This window comes from Podarcis vaucheri, assembly GCF_965113315.1.
Source record: "Podarcis vaucheri genome assembly, chromosome: 3".
NCBI lineage: Eukaryota > Metazoa > Chordata > Lepidosauria > Squamata > Lacertidae > Podarcis > Podarcis vaucheri.
This window is the reverse complement of record NC_138761.1, coordinates 104,048,360-104,065,781: the sequence shown is the minus strand read 5'-3', so window position 1 is coordinate 104,065,781 and position 17,422 is coordinate 104,048,360. Positions and strand designations below refer to the sequence as shown.

Sequence of the window (17,422 nt, the reverse complement as noted above, 5' to 3'; positions counted from 1 at the left end):
TCTCTCTCTCTGTGTGTCTCTCACAGACACATGTGACATCTAATAAGGTTTAGCTAATTACTGTTCTCTGAGATGACATGTTCTTGGAAGCCTATTTTTAACTCTTTAAGGGCTGGGCCTGTGTTTTAAAATAGCAGTTTAATACCTTCAGTGAATAACGGTCTCTTCACTGAATGGAGAAAAGCTCTTACGCACTAGCAAGCAATGCAGCTGCAGCAAGAAATAATCACCTGACACTTTTTCTTTCACAGCCCCTGAAGGGAACACTAAGAATATTTAATCACATTCTTGAAGGGTAGTATTCAGTTTTGCCAGTGCAGTGGTACCTCGGGTTAAGTACTTAATTCGTTCCAGAGGTCCGTTCTTAACCTGAAACTGTTCTTAACCTGAAGCACCACTTTAGCTAATGGGGCCTCCTGCTGCCGCCGTGCCGCCAGAGCACGATTTCTGTTCTCATCCTGAAGCAAAGTCTTAACCTGAAGCACTATTTCTGGGTTAGCGGAGTCTGTAACCTAAAGCGTATGTAACCTGAGGTACCACTGTAGTTCCAAACAAGTAACTGGAGTGACAGGAAACAAAAGCAAGAGCAACAGAAACAAGGTGCTGGTTTCTGTGAGTGGCAGACCAATTGATTCCAGACTTTTCTTCTTCTGCATTTACTCTTTTCTCACTTTATTCTGTAATCCAAACTGAAGGGTCATAAAAAGAGAAAATCTGGGCCTTAAGCCTGAGTCATACTATCTTGAAGCACTGATGGTAATTAAAGATGCTTATGGGCTACCTGTGATTACTTTCTGGTGAAGGAAATGTGCTCTGCACATGCTCAGAAGCACTGTTATCTTTATTAGTTTTATTTCACGCATTTGAGTGCTGAATCCCAGCATTTAGAAGGAATACGAGAAATAAATGTTCACAAGACTGTATGATTAAAAGATGCAAGGCTTTGCAATGAATTTCTTTCTTGCTGTGAATAAGATATTGCAGAAGCCAACTCAAAGCAGTGCAGTTCATCTCTTGTCCATGTTTTACATTACTCCCTTGTCTCAACTGCCTCCCATCTTGCTGACCTTATTTAGAATAATAGATTCATAGAATCATAGAGCTGAAAGTACCCACTAACTGACACAAAAGGCACCCAGTGCAGCAGTTAGGCTGTTCTTTCCCACAACAGAGCAGAAGGAATTCCAAATGAAATGCACTTCATCCAAGATCCCATTATGGCTTGTACATCAATTCTGTATCTTTGGCTGGAGTAGTACATCAATTCACAAAAGTAAAAACAGCCACCAGATGGCGCCTCTGACAGTTTCACAGGCACAATTAAAGCAGCCTTTTAACAGACATGTCTGCAAAAGTTCCCTGTTCACAAAATACTTGAATGGTTTTAGTTATTTGTGGCATACACTGATGACCGGAAAGGGGGGAGACCAGGTTTCCTCCAATTCACAATTGTTCCCCTGGCTAAGCTGGGCTCAGATCTCATAAACCTTGTTGCAAGTTCAAATTTAATACTACCAATACAGCAGCTGAATACTACCAATATTTCACAGAAATGTAGAGAAGTACTTCAACCCTCCTCCTCCTTTTACCTGAAATCTTTATTTCTTGTTTTTTTTAATGTATTCACAAAAAATATTGTGAACATAATTTCAGTTCAAAGATACAGTATCACATGAGTAAAATAATGCATAGGTGAAATATAGCAACAATGCATAATAATAATAATAATAATAATAATAATAATAATAATAATATAAGCCCAATACACAAAACCTCAACACATTGGGCTGCTTGTCAGTAAATCATGTATCAGACTGCAGCCTTCACTTGTAAATTAAGCTAGACACTTTCCTTTTTATTAAGGGCTGTTACAATGATTTCCACAGCTTGGCCTTGATCTCTTTGTGAAGTTACAAAAAGAACTTGAAAGCAAACACATTTTGTTCAGGCCCCCACTTCTGCACAATACTTTGTGTGTGTGTCTGTGCATTGTGCAGAATGTGGGCTATCAAAACTATGTCACTCTGTAGAAGGTTACATATTGCAATACAATACTTGCGAGAGCATTCTCACATCCAAATTATTTTCTCAGCATTTCTACCCTTGGAGGGTGTGTTTGTGTTTTGTGTGTGTGTGTGTGTGTGTGTCTGTCTGTCTGTCTGTCTGTCTGTCACAGACTGGACATGCTGAAAGAAATCCAAATGCACCAATAAATGACTCAGTGCTTGTAAGTTGATTCAGACATTAAGCAAGGCAGATGGTGCTGTTGTCTTCCACATAAATTGTTGGCATAGTGCGCCTTGGGGGCGAAGTCAAACTTGAAAGGTTACAGGGCCTTCTGTGGCTGTAGACATGTAGACATACGGGGGGAGACATGTTTTGTTGCAGCTGGGGTGGATGAAGCTCCTCCCAGTGGTCATTCCTCCTCTGACTGTCTCCAGGCATCATGGAGTTGATGTTGCCAGCCTTCATGCCACATTTGCAGACATCTTTGTAATACAGAGTTTTACCCCAGTGGGTGTGGTGCCTGAAGCCAGTTCTCCATAAAGAACTACATCATCTAAATAAGGGAGAGGGTGATTGCTTGCAGGGACGCGGACTTATAAAAAATATTGGGGGGGCCCGGGAAAGATCATGAATAATAAATAAGCTCATGAATATGCAAATAAAGTGGCGCCGCCTCCTCGTGAGCGAATAGGGGAGAGCGTGCTGCGCCTATTAATCAGCTCCAAAGGAAATTGGGTGGAGCTTTTGCTCGGGAGGGAGGGCAGGAGGCATGCACCCCGACCCTCCCTGTGCATTTTGGGCTGGGGGAGGGGCGGCGATGGCGCTCTGCTGGAGGGGCGCCAGAGATTATGGGGGGGCAGAGCCCCCCCAAACGAATTTTTGAGGGGGCTCGGGCCCCCTCAAGCCCCATGGAGTCGGCGCCTATGATTGCTTGTCAAAACGTGCTCCCATGCCAGTTTATTCTGCATGTGTGGAGCCAACAGCTCCTGGAGGAATGGAGGGCTTCCATCCTATCTAATCTCTTTCCTTTCACTGTCTCTTAAAGCAGAGCCAGCCCTACCATTGGGTAGAGTGAAGCATCTGCCTCAAGTGGCAGGTGGTGATGGGCAGGCGGCAACAGTGAGGTGAAGAACATAGCTATTTGTGCTATGTGACCTGCTCTCCAGCCCCTAAGCTACCCTGCTGCCCTAATGTCGTGATTGATACTGTCCCATCACCAGGGCTGAAGGAATATCTAAATGCAAGTCTAGCGGGCTTCAATACATGGAAGGGAAAGGGAGGGAGCTGTCGTCTTGTCCTTCACCCCAGGCAGCAAAATGTATTGGGCTGGATCTGTCTCAAAGCTTTCTACCACTTAAGAGTGCCAGGGGCAGACCCCAAGAGGACCTCAAAACCTTACAGTATTGAATTACTGAACTGGGGGGTGGGGAGGAATTGGATGGAAGAATAAAAGTATTTGTTTCCAAACCATTTTTGCAAGTAAACAGTATATATTAAAGTAAATCTTCCTGGACAGTGATTTAAAAGAAATAAGAATAAAACAAAGTGATTTTATGGGCTGTTTCTTTAATTGATTTAGTGGAAATTAAATTAAACTAGAAAGAGAAGGGTTGGGGAAATTTCCAGCATTAATTCTTTGTAAATAGTGAAGGCAGAAATCTCAGTCACTTATTACATATATATGTCACTTGTATTATACAGTTGTTATAGTCCTATTGTGCTTAGGAATTGTATGAAGCTTGATATTGCCATAGGATTCTGTGCATTTTGCTTTCTTATATATAAAGCAATTCTAACCTTGAAAAACCTTTGGTTAGAGAACATAAGCGCATACAAAAAGACCAAAGATCAGACCAAAGATCTGTGTAATTCAGTATCCTGTTTTCCTTAATAGCCAGTCAGATGCTCTGTCTAGCTGTTGTCCCCCAGCAAATGGAATCTAGAGGTGCAGTACATCTGATCATGGAGGCAGTATATAGCCTTTAGGATTATCAGCCATTGATAGCCTTATCCTCCTCCTTAAAAGAAAAGAAATTATAGTCTGCACCAATACTTCAAACAGGGATTGTGAAATGCACCCAAGCTACATACCTTACCCAAATTCCATGACACTTGTGGTTAGCTGCTGTGGGATGCAGGACTAGACGAAACCTTGATTTGCTCAAGCAGAGCTCCTTTCTCAGTTTCTTAGGGCTCATCCGCACTTCCGCTTGCCCTGTGACTAGAAAGCATGGATCTGAGCAGCTTTCCACTTGTCCTGTGCTTTCTAGGTATGGGTCTGAGTTGTTTTGCCTTTCCTCCACTGCTTTCCCCCAGAAAACCTGCTCTTTAGCGCTAAATCGGAACAAACAGCAATCTCTTGCCATTTGCTCCAATTTGGCGCTATACTGACTGGCAGTGGCTCATGAGGGCTTCAGAAAGGAAGTCTCTCCCAGCCTTACCTGGAGATGCTCTTGGAGAGTGAACCTGGGGCCTTCTGCATGCAAAACAAATGCTCCATCGCTGAGCTAAGGCTTTTCCTCACCAAGCATCTGCTCTTTGGGCCTTAGGCAGAGGATTAGAGGCAGATGTAGGGGAATGCAACTGATTCAATTGCACTGAGCATGAAGCCTTGGGGACTCTGCCAGAGGCGCAAACTATGCTTTAGAATTGAGTGTGAGGGGTGTGCGCCCAATTTTGGCATCGCACAGGGCGCTGCTGAAATTTGAGACCCCAAGTTCTGCAACTGGAAGGATCTTTCCCAGGGACCTTCTGCAGTCAAAGCTGCTGCCTTTACCGCTGAGCAATGGTGCCTCCCTATTAAAAAAACAACACCCCTGTTTTCTACAGGTTCATTTCTATTCTTGTCCAGTATAATGATAGCTGCAGGGTCCTTGTTGCTTTATTTCCTGAGGCTGCAGGCAGAGAGGGTTTCTCTGGAAACGAGTCTCATGGTTGCAGCTTTTTCAGTTCTGTTTGGTAGGCCTGGATCCTTACTCTGTGGTGTTTTTATTTATTCTTAAAATTTGTATAGCGCCCTTCATCCAAAGATAACAGGGCAGTCCACAACATAAAAATAGAGAATGGAAACACAAAATACATAATAAAACAAAAGCAAACTGAAATATACTCGGAGTCAAGAGGGGATTTCATGCTCTTTATTCAGCTCATAGTGGTGAGGAGGAATGGAAGTTCCCCCAGAATGTCTGCTTTATATACATTATTTACACAATGGGCCCCATGTGATTGGCTAATTCCGGGATTCTCCTGTAGGCCAATCAGGTTGCGGATTCACTTCCACCTGGAGCTGGATTGGGTGGCTCCTGTGGACCAATCTGACTGCTGCATTCTGAATCCTATTGTTCTAAGACCAATCAGACTGCTGCATTTTGGATCCTATTCAACTCAGTACATAACACAAACCAAACCAATAACCCTCCCTCCCCCATTCACACATTTTAAAGCCCACAGAATGTTAATCAGCCAAATGCCTGGTTGAAGAGAAATGTTTTCACCTGGTGCCTAAATATATTTAATGTAGGCGCCAGGTGAGCCTCATTGGAGAGAGAATTTCACAGGGGAGGGGGGACACTGCAGAAAATGGCCATTCTTGTTTTACCATTCCAGAACTCTTGTGGAGGAAGCACACGAGGAAGATCTCAGGGTCTGGGTTGGGGAGATGGGGCCCTTGAGTAGAACCAGCCTCTTACAGGAGCAACTTCGCACCTTAGCGCTCCGCCTCTGAAACGGGGCTTGATACTCAGCATGGAACGGAGCAAAGTAAAGTAAAAAAAAAAGGGGGGCACAAAAGCCCTAGATTGGAATCATAGGCTCACAGAGTTGGAAGGGATCCCCAGGATCATCTAGCCCAACCCCCTGCAATGCAGAGATCTCACATGACATATGGCCACCCAGCCTCCACTTAAAATGCAGAGTTGTTTCCACGCCCGCGTTTGGCAAGCCGGGCTCTGCGCTGCCAAAGGAGCAGCGCCTGCTTCTTCCCCCAAGGAAACAGGACTGCATTCATTCCGCAAGCTGCGCACCCTGCCTGCCTGTGCGGTCCCCCGCCCTCTTACTCCGCCGCCCAGCTCCGCCCCACGGGAGGCTTTTCGCCCTGCCTTCCCCTCCGCCGCCTCGCGGGGGGATTGGGCGACGGCGGCGCCTGCAGCCCCCCTCCCCACTTTTCCATTGGCCGGGTGGGCTGATGGGCAGCTCCGGAGGCGCCTGTCCGTCAGCTGCGGAGAGGGGCGGGGAGCTCTGCGCCGGCTGGAGGGTCTCGCTAAGCCGGGACCGGCCGAGGAGGACGGCGGCGCGTGGGGCGCGGAGCAGGTTGCCAAGCGGGAGCGCGCCGCGTCGGGAGCACGGCGGCCATGGGGGTGGAAGTGGAGACCATCACGCCGGGAGACGGTGCGGTGCCCCCCTCGCCGCGGGTTCGGGCTGCGAGGCGCGGGGAAAAGAGGGGCGGCAGGGCAAAGCAGCTGCAGGGGGAGCTGGGTGCCTATGGGGGAAAGGAGGGTGGTGGTGGTGAAGCCTCTGGATCCTCAGAAGAGGAGAGGAGGAGATTTGGTTGGGAGAAGGCGATGAATGAACTGGAAGGGGAGTTTTTTTGGCCAGGGAGTGGTACCAAGTAGGGGTGCTCCTGGTAACGGTGGAGCAACATCAGTTCTGGAATTGTCCAGTTGGAAGGGACCCCAACGATCATCTAGTCCAGCCCAATCTTTTGCCCACCGTGGGACTCGAACCCACGACGCTGAGATTTAAGAGCCTCAGGCTCCACCGACGGAGCTGGTGATGCAATGCAGGCGGTGTTCAGGGTTTCTGGGTACCTTATTTGCGGTGCAGCGCGTCCTCCTGTTCTCCACACCCTGGTCAGTACCCCGTGGTTCTTTGGCTCTCTCCTGCCTTGGCCATCACTCTTGTCCACCTTGCCAAGCTTGTAAAGTATATTTCAGCCCAACGGCGGCTGGCGAAGGGATCGGATTTCCTATCGCTTCAGAGGGATATTTGAGGTCAGAGAGCTGAATGGGTAGGTGACTGTCTCTTTCTCTTGCTGTCTCAGGAGATTGAATCAGGGAGGATCGGAGAAAGTGGAACCTACAGGATGTTTGGAACAGGAATTTTAAAATGCAAAATGCGTGGAAAAAATGCTAAATGCAAACATACCTACATATATATATGGTGGGGGATGGGAGCGGTGTTTTCCTGCTGTCAGGTGGGGGGAAACTTGAGACCCCCTGGCTTAGAATATGGTGGAGGGTGCCTGTCCTGAGCAACATAATGAGGGAAAATGCCCAGAGGGCTCTGTGGATCGGTGGGCTGCAGTCTTCTGTATCTTTGGCAGCAGCATCGGCAGCCACAAGCGATTAGGGATATTTAAATGGCATTTGCTGACAGCTGCATAAATCCAAGCGCAGTGAAGTAATTTAGTAACAAGAGCAAATTATAGTACGCTGTACTTCCCTGTTTAAAATGTGAGCCTCTCCATTCAGGAGAGAGACAAGGCTTCAGGCTTGCTCCTCTGTGAAAACCTGGAGAAGGCTCTTATTGAAGAGACCGCTGCTGCAACTGCAGAGCTAGCAAAGCAAAGAACTCCTGTTTTTACGGGGTGGGGGTGACCAGTGAATGGGATTTAGCAGAGTTTTGTGGCTGACAGTAACATGTGGAGATAGCATTTTGCCATGAAGTGGAGATACCTTTTTGTCATGAAGGAAATGTGTGCCACTTAGTCATTAGCCAGACATTGACTTTGAATAAGTCTTCATTGTGGGTGCAGCTTGGTTTGAGAACATACAATAGAACGATGGCAGTTTAGCCCAGCTCACAGCACAGAGGAAGAATCCTGTAAAGCCTCAAATGCTCTGCTCATTCTAAAATGGTTACAGCGTGTTCAGCCAGGCATAACTCTTCAGTTTCACCAGATTTACAGCCCCTGACTGGTGAATATAATTACTGTGGACAATAGTCTACAGATTTTGGCAGGTGAGTAAGTGCCTGAGACATCTGATTGGCCACCATGGGAAAAGGATCCTTGACTAGATAGCTCAGAAAGTAGAGCATGAGACTCTTAATCTCAGGATTGTGGGTTCAAGTAGGGTTGCCATACCTCTGGAATTTCCTGGACATAGCCGGAATACTGCATTTGGAAACAGTGTCTGTTGCAGAAATCGCTAAAAATGTCCGGGGAAATCCAGACGCATGGCAAGTCATGTCGGCAGTGTCATTTCTGATGATTTACCTGAAAAAATAAGGTAAAGGTACCCCTGCCCGTACGGGCCAGTCGTGTCCGACTCTAGGGTTGTGCGCCCATCTCACTTAAGAGGCCGGGGGCCAGCGCTGTCTGGAGACACTTCTGGGTCACGTGGCCAGCATGACGAAGCTGCACTAGTGAGCCAGCACCAGTGCCACACACGGAAACGCCGTTTACCTTCCCGCTAGAAAGCAGTACCTATTTATCTACTTGCACTTTTAAGGGTGCTTTCGAACTGCTAGGTGGGCAGGAGCTGGTCCGCAGACGGGAACTCACCCCATCACGGGGATTCGAACATGTGATCGGCAAGCCCTAGGTGCTGAGGATTTACCCACAGCGCCACCCGCGTCCCATAGCTGAAAAAATAGCTCCAGTTTATTTATTTTTGCTCAACAACTTTGGAACTTTTTGAAATATCTTCCAGTCCTACGTTGGGCAAAATATTCCTACATTGCAGAGGACTAGATGACCCTCAGGTCCCCTTCCAAGTCTAAAATTCTATTATTCTAGGTCTTTGGTCTGAATGAGCAGGGCTGCTCTTTTGTTCACAAGGTAGCCGATACAAAGTAAGTGTATCCCCTGTGGACCAGATGCTCAACAAAAGGATTTTACAGGGACAAAGTGGAAGGCACCATGATCCCAGTATGAGGCACATTCTTCTGCTGTTTGCCTCCCCATGTCACTGATAACTTTGTTGAAAATGGTCCTGTGGTGAAGCAAACTAGAAGCTGGCCGAAATCAAGCTTTTGGTCACTGCTCTTTGAAATCATATTTGTGGGCCCTCTTTAGGCATGGTTGTCATTTAATTTAAAAAACACAGTAGTAAAAGAATGATTCCAATTGTATCGTTTAAATTGATGGTCACTGAAAATTGAAATCTGTTCCCCCTTCTTTCCAAATGGCACATATAAGCCACTCTCTGGAGGGTGAGACTAGCATAAGCTACAGGTATGTGATTACAATGTCATTCACACTACATGACACCATCTCTGCCTCTACACCTTTGTTTTCTTACACTGGTCGGTGTTTTTAACACAGAAAACCCAAATTATTCAATTTCCATTTTATCTTGTATTTAATGTAGGTTTCAATATGAATGAGTTTATTCTGCTTTGACTCTTTTTAAACATCCACTTTTCTAAAAGGATGTTCAACAGCATTTTTAAAGTGTGCGTTTGTTCATGTTTTTAAACAGGAAGGACATTTCCAAAGAAAGGCCAGACATGTGTGGTCCATTATACAGGTACGTTCCATTATGAATAGACCATTTTGTGTTTTCAGATTGTTATTTTCCGTTTGCAGTCCAACCATATTCATTTCTCCATACTGATTCATGATGTCCTACATCTTTGTATAATGGCATTCAGGTTATCCAAAATGCTATTGATTTACATGAATTCAGATAATTGTTGCTCAGGTTATTATACTAAAAGAAGTACCCTGGACCCTTCTAGCTTTTCTCTCCCTCTCCCCACCCATTTCATAAAAAGGACCAGAGGTTGTAGTCTAGCTATTCATGTTGTCATCACTACAGAATCAAAGCAGAAGCTTTCTTTCTTCAGTACAGCACAAATGACTCCACTCCTGGCTTGCTGTTTTTTACCCTTTCCTCTACTGCTCAGTACATACTGAACACTTATGATGTTATTTGTGGAGAGCAGCTAGAAAGTCTGTCAGTGTTCAGGTGCAGTGGTCTTCAGCTTACTAAGAGCTGGGACTCACCTGTAATCCCAACCTGAAATATGGGACTCGCTTTCAAATGGCCATAGGCTACAGGGCAGAGCCCAGCATTAAAAAGGGTGGAACCCAAGAATCTGGGATGTGGTTGAGGCAGTCTGAAGAAGCAATGTTAAAAGAAAATCAGCATGAAGAAGTTGAGTGTCATGTTAGTGGGTAGGGCAATTTTAATGTGTGTGCCTGGGGACGGTGTGTGTGCAGGTAGTAGCCCACAGAGATTGCAGAGCCACCTTTGTCTGTCCCCACCTCTGTTACTGCTGCTGATAGTGTTGCAGCACTGAGTAAGAGCTGGCCATCATGCACATACAACTGTCTGCACGCAGGCTCTGCATGTGTTGTTGTGAACTGTGATTGCTGCAATGGCAGAAAACAGGAAGCTGCATTGTGCTGAATGTACACCGGTGGTTTTTCTGGAAAAAGGTGCAAAATTCAAAACTGCAGGTAGATCCAGATGATTGGGGGGTTCTGCCATTATAATGTGACACACAGAGAAAAGCACCCCACCCCCAGACAGTTGCTTCGCAGAAAGATCTTGTGGAACATTACTTGGCAGAAGACAATACAACGGTGGTGAAGTTTGCTCAGTTCTGAAGCCCAATTCTGCAAGTGTGTCCTTGTGAGACAACTGAAAATTACCATGTCACTAAGAGAAGAACAGGAATTCTGTCATGTAAAGCCACTGCAAACCATATCTCACGTTTGACAAATGTTGACATAAAGAGAAGTATTTTTAAGCATTGCTTCTTCTTTTTAACAACCTCAAGTTGTTAGGTTCTTAATGAAATTGGTTTTTTTAAAGTAGGTGAGCCCCCCCCATTTTTTATATTGTGTGCCTTTAACTGCTTGTTCTTATTACCAAAATCACTGACTCAGCACAGAATGAAATCGGGATTTAGAAATGATCCATAGATTATTGTTGTATTTACTGGGTTCATTCAGAGTCAGTAAAGAGTAAGAACTGCTCTCCAAAAAGGTATCTGAGTGCTGTCTCCATGCAGCAGAAGTTCTGATGATCTGGGAGGAGGTGCCTCGCTTCTGACATAGCTGGAGAATAGTATGTGTGTGATGCTGAGATGTCATTACTGATGGAGTTATACAAAGACCCAACTCTTGTACTATGATCCTATAATCCCTTTTTAGCCGGCTTTTTTCTTGATTCTGGGAACCACTGTAAAGTGAGCTAAACTTGGCTGCTGTGGCCATTAATATAATTGCAATAACTGGCAGAAACTTGCAAGAAGTGGCAAAAAATAACTCTCCCTTGAGATGACTATGATGATATATTTATCACCATTCTGGTAACGGAAAGAAGGAGCAGACTAGAAGACTTCAGGCTACATGGCTACCATATTAGAATTTCCTTAAAGTGGGGCAGGGAAACCAACCCAAAATGCAGAGATACCAATTTATTATTAACCACATATTTAAACCAGATTACTCTGAATGTTTTTACAGAAATGTGGCGGCATGGGTGAATTTGTTCAGTTCCACGGTGCTCCTTTACCCCTTCTTTTGTGACTCACACTTTGACAGGTGAACAATTACTTGGATAAGTAAAACTCAACTTGATTTTTTGTAAATCTGCTGCCATGTTAATCCAGTGACCTTTGTATTCAGCAGCTTGCTGTGTTAATTCAGCATACTTGAGTTCACAGAAATCATCTGGATAAATAAACTTTTTCTTATTTCATGTTTAGGTACCTTGTGTTATTTGCCACCATTTTAATCGTAAAGTCCAATACCGGAAACTGTGTTGGTGGTGATGGCGTGTGTGCTTTTCAAAAACCCTTTGGCTGTAAACACACATAACTTCATAGTAAGACACATAGGCGCAGCAGAACTTCTGAGTACGGATGAAGTAGAAATTCATTCCATTTGAGCCCACCTAAATTGTAGTCCCTGAATCCATGTAAGAATGGAGTTGCTGCTGTGAAATTGCCAAGCCTGGCACTGACCTGGTACCAGACACTGAGTCCTGAAAGGATGGCTCGAACTCCACACAGGTCAAGGGTGTTGAGGAGCAGGCAGGGTCTCTTGGAAACAGTGCTAAGGGTCTCCTTGAGGGGCCTCCTGGTGGTGGGAAGACCTGCCGAAGAGCAGAGGAAGAGGTGGAGTCACCCTCCACAGTTCTCGAGAATGCCCAAACCAAAAGATCTGAGACAAAGAGCAGCAACATAGTATACATCTATGGACCTTGGGTTGCGAGTGAGGGTGTCTCCCTGTGAGTAAATAATCCCCAAAACTGCTTCATTGTCAGCTGTTGAGGTTAGGATGTAGTTTAGGAGACTGCAGTATTAAAGGTCTCCCTCTTGAGCCATCCAGTTGTTGGAGGAAAGGCTTTTCGTTCCTAAACCTAGTCTTCTATGATTGCTAAGCTACGTGGTGCTGGGATACCCTGTGTTAACTGATCTTGGGAGGGTTGTCTCTGGATCATGTTTTGAACCTTGTGTTTGTCCCCAGTTTCTTTGCACTGCACTACACTGCACCCCCCAATGGTATCCTTAGTGAATGCTTTGGTGAGAGACTTATACCTCCTGGCACCCATGGGAATGTGACAGGAATTCACATTTCTCCTGAATTTTGCAATGCAGTTAACCAGCCAAACATTAAAAATGCCAAATCTTTATTTGAGGGGAAAGGGTGCACACACACAAAAGCGTATATTACTCGATACAGTGCAAAACTAAGTGTTGTTAGAAATTCTGTGCAAAAATGTATTTACGAGGCAAAATTGCATACAAAAATGTGTGGGAGAAATGTACCATACATAAAAATACATACAGGCAGCTACCATTTTGTGCTGGGGTTCCGTTCCCAGACCCTGTGCGTGTTGGTGGAGCACACATAAGTATGCCCTACCCTGTTACACCCCAGTCTGTATATATTTTTTTTCCAGAGTTTAAAAAGGATTACTGCAAGCTGATGTGGAAATGGGACGTTGCACTTAAGATTAGAAAAAAGGAGCCACCAAACATAGACATTGACTTTAATGGGAAAAAATTGCCCATCAATTGCAACCAATTAGGAATTGTAAGGAAGGCAACTTTATTAGAAAACGTTACTGTTTATTGATTGTGCCACCAGAAAAGAAAGTAATTGCAGACCACTGTCTGTGAATGGTTCATTATGGAAAGGCACCTTGGGCTAAATTGATTTTGTTCAAAATAGACAACTCTGGCAATATTTTGTAAGTGAGAGTGCTCATTGATTGTTCACTGGCTCCTGTTGTTGTGGGTTTCTTTTCCTTGTTGTTTCTTTTCCCCCAGTTCCTGTTCTGTATTCCTGAAATAATGTACCGTAAGTTATTTCTGCACTGCATTAAGTACAGAGTAGCATGTCTTTCACTCCATAAATGCCTTCTGATTCTAACCAAGTATTTTCTGAATATTCCAAGCAGCAACTGTGCCTCAGGCTTCCTTTCCCTCATCATAGTGTAGCAAAACTTCCCCTGTCTCAGCGTCGTCATGTTGGGCATTTTCCCTCCCACCAATAATAGGGTATGAAGGTGGGGAAATATACAGCATGATAAACCATGTGGAGCAGTATCCCTGATGAGATATGACAGGCATCCACTCACTGTATTTCCCGGAAATAGTTGAAGGCATTTTTGTTTTGACAAGCTTTTCCAGCTGGATGAAAAGGGCTCTGCCTTGGGTGTTCATTTTGAACTGTTTTTCCAACCTCTCTTCAGTTGTCTTTTGTACTGTTTCTAAACTGGTTATATGGCATGCTTGTAAATTGCCTTGAGACACATGCAGAGCTGACCCCACCCATGAGGGAAGGTGAGGTGATCACCTTGGGTGGCAGGATTCACAGCGGCAGCAGATCCAGCCTCCAAGGAATGCCTCGCCACTGCTACAGTGTCAGTGACAGCTGTGATACACTTCCTGGAGGCCAGATCTGCCTCTTCCTTGGCATCCCCCCATCAATGCTGCCTCTAGAGTGGCCTCTTGGTGGACAGGAGGCACTCTTGGTCTTCTCCCACCCTTTCCCCCCAAAATAGGCCTTCCCCCACTTCTCGTACCTAAAGTAGATCCTTATTCCCGCATCTTTCTCAGTGTAGATCTTTATTACCACCTTGTTCCTGATGTAGATCATCACTCACTCCTTCTTCCCTGGTGGAAGGAAGCATTTTGTGGTCTTGAGCCGACCCTGGATGTATATATGTGTGAGTGAGCCATGCTATTGAGCTTCTGCAACTATAAGCATGCTTGTGCCTGAATCAGCTACCAAGAAACTAATTTTTTTTTGGTGAAGATTAGATCTAGTTGTCTTCTACGGAAGGTGAAGGCTGAAGTTTTTCTCATAGGGCCAAACCCTACCATGAGGTAGAGTGGAGTGGCCACTCAGGCAGCTCATTTTAGGTGTCCTGAAGGTACAGATTCAGTCAAGGTTAGAGAGATGTGGAGGCGACTGGGCAGTGACCCATAAAAGTTTTATCATTCTCACCAGGAGGTCAGTCCATCTGGGAACTGGATGGGAGGGTTTATACTTGGTGCTGGGAGGCAAGTCATGTTGGTATACTGTCTTCCCTACTGCCCAACTACCTCCCTGACTAAGCTGTCTGAAGTAATCTGGTGAGGAGTTGGAGAATCTCCCGACTTTAGTTCTGCATGTATGCCTGGAAGAAGTGTATTATCAAGATCCTTTCTGGTTTGGATGCTGAATCAGCCTTAGTCACCCTTATAAATGACCTTCAAATGGAGTAAAACAGGGTAGTGTGAACCTGTTAGTTTTCCTTGACATCTCAGTGGTTTTTGACACCATTGAACACAGTGTTCTTCTGGAGCAACCCAAGGAGGTGGAAACTGGAGGTAACGTATTACTGTAATTCTGCTGCTACCCATAGGATTGCTACCAGAAAGTAGTAATCAGAGATTGTTGCTCGGCTCAGTGGCTTTGGGACTCAAGTGTCTCTTCTGTCTCCTGAGCTATTTAAAATCTACATGAAACAGTTGGGAGCTGTCACCTGGGGATTTGGAACACAGTGCCACCCATGTGCTGATGACACACAGCTTTAGCTCCATTCCATCACAATCAGGAGGGACTGTGAAGCTGTTCCACAGGTGCCTGGAAGCAGTGAAGGGCTGGATCAGGGCCAATTAATTACTGCTGAATCCCAATAAGACAGAAGCACTGCGGGTAGGTGATTCCCATGCCCAGAAATTAAGGTGTACAACCTGTTCTGGAAGGTTTGCAGCTCCCCACTGAAGAAACAAGTACTTCTGGATTCCAACTTGTCATTAGGGTCTCAAGCGACTTCTGTAACTAGGAGTGCTTATGCCTAACTTAAGCTGATTCTCCAGCTACTGTGATAGCTCAGTTCCTCATGCTCTGGTGAGCTCCCATCTTGGCTACTGGCTATATGTAGGGCTGCCCTTGAAGAGGGCCCAGAGGCTGCGGCTGTTGCAGATGATAAGTGGGGCAGCCCAGTGGAACCTGTGTCACCAGTCCTGAAAGCTGCATTGGCTGCCAGTGAGGACCAATTCAGAGCGTTAGTACTAGTATACAAAGCCCTAAATATCTTGGAACCTACATAAAAAAAGTGCCCTCCCCAGCATCAACCATCTTGGACGTTGCACTACCGGCAGCTGCCTGGCAGGCATTGACCTGTAACACAGCCTATTCAGTGGCAGTTCTCCATTTGTGGAATGTCTTCTCTGGTGACATGTGTCTCATTATTGACTTTCAGGAGAAATTTAAAAAGATTCTTGTTTACCCAGGCATTTGATGGCTACAGTACACCCTTCCTGGGCACTCTGGGATAACTGTTATCATCATCATCATCATCATCATCATCATCATCATATTTGTGACTCTGGGCTCTTTCAGGAGGATGGGTAGGATAGAAATTGAATGAATGAATGAATGAATGAATTAAAGAGTTGTGTTTTTACTCCTGAAATGTGGGATTTTCTACCACTGGTGCCAAATGACTTGGCAAGCCTTTGGTGCTGTGCCCCTCAAGCTGGCGGGGGGGGGGGGAGAAGTAGCACATGCCATTACATCCCGGGCAGCAAAATGTCTGGGGCCAGCCCTGTACCAACTGTGTTTGGTTTGATTAACCACATCACATCCAAGTTCTATTTTAGACCTGGATACTGTATCAGACATTGTAAGTGCGAAAGACAGTGTTAAGCAATCAGTCCTGATGCTGCTGTAACATTTGAGATACTGGGGGTGAGCTGTGGATAAGGTTGCAACGTTGTCAGGGTGGCTTGAGCAGCAGCATGCGAGGCACAGTTCAGTGGCTGCTGATTCCCCTTTCGCTACGTCTCCTTGCCGGGTAAAACTGTACCTGCTGGACTTCGGCCTGTCTGTGCAGCTGTTTCAGTGTACAGGAACCCTGCCAGAAGACAGACGGCCTCTCTAGCTGTGGAGCTGGCAGCTGTCCCTTATGCTCTTTCCATCGGGGCAGCCTATGTGTGAAAAATATATCACAGCGTGAAATGTATCTATGTGTGATTGGAAATAAGTCACAGAGGTGATAACATGTGAATAATTACTGGTGCGATTAAGTATCTCCTGGTGCATCAATCTGTCTCTCATCCTGAAGAGCTAGCATGGACAGCTGCTAATATGGCTCGCAGAACTACTGAGTCAGTAGAACAAGGGAAGTTAATACTGGCCAACAGGAATGAGACGGAATCGTTCTGATCCTGCTGTCATTTTCACTTTCTTAGCTGTGTTTGGGGGTGAGGATTTTTTTTTTAATGAATGGGACATTTTTTTTGTTTCTGAGCATGGACAATCAACATGGCAGATAGTGGAAATTACTCATTGCCGTTTTTTCTGTGAAGTTTAGATTAACCAGAGTTTCCCAAACATAGGTTTCGAGCTGTTGTTGGACTACAACTCCCATCATCCCTGGCTAGCAGGACCAGTGGTTGGGGATGATGGGAATTGTAGTCAAAAAGCAGCTGGAGACCCAGGTTTGGGAAACCCTGGATTAAACAAACAATAAAAAGGAATAGGCTTTATTATCCTTCTGTCTATGGTGTGGTGTAGTGGTTAGAATGATGGATTGTGGGAGCTGGGAGTCCTGGGGTGATCCCCCCTCCCCCTTTTGATCCACTAAGCTCACTGAATGATCCTGGGCCAGTAACTTTTTTAAAAATAAAATCCAAATATTTTTTATTGATTTTCAGGTAAATACAAGAACAACATATAGCTGCAGTAACTTGTCCAGTGGTACATTCTTATTAAGTTTGATATGCAGTACACAGTACACAAGAATACGTTTATTTATGCATTGTCAATTCAAGTATCCTCTCCACAGAGATTTTTGTAGTAACTTTCAACCTAACCTACCGGACTGGGTTTTGTTGTGAGGATAAAATGGGTGGGTGGGGATTGTGTTCCTAAATAACCACTTTTGAAAAACAATATTGTACTTTTAGTGGGAATCATATTTTGCATGGACCTCCAAAGCGGTTCCTTGTATTTGATGCT

The 17,422-nt window shown here is 45.2% G+C and overlaps 1 protein-coding gene across 5 annotated transcripts in view; it reads left to right on the top strand.

Moving 5' to 3' along the window:
• FKBP1B (FKBP prolyl isomerase 1B) overlaps positions 1 to 17,422 on the top strand; it is a 68,412-nt gene that overhangs the window by 19,114 nt on the left and 31,876 nt on the right. For 2 of the 5 annotated variants that reach the window (XM_082215659.1, XM_082215658.1), the window contains exon 2: positions 9,429 to 9,476. The exons of 1 other annotated variant lie outside the window; for it this stretch is intronic. Coding sequence is in view for 2 of the 4 variants with exons in the window: in XM_082215657.1 (XP_082071783.1) it covers positions 6,357 to 6,393; positions 9,429 to 9,476 (85 nt within the window). In the remaining 2 variants the exon portion in view is untranslated. Of the gene's footprint in view, positions 1 to 6,212; positions 6,394 to 9,428; positions 9,477 to 17,422 lie in introns of those variants that run through there. 2 more of the 5 variants (XM_082215657.1, XM_082215655.1) reach the window with 2 other exon arrangements.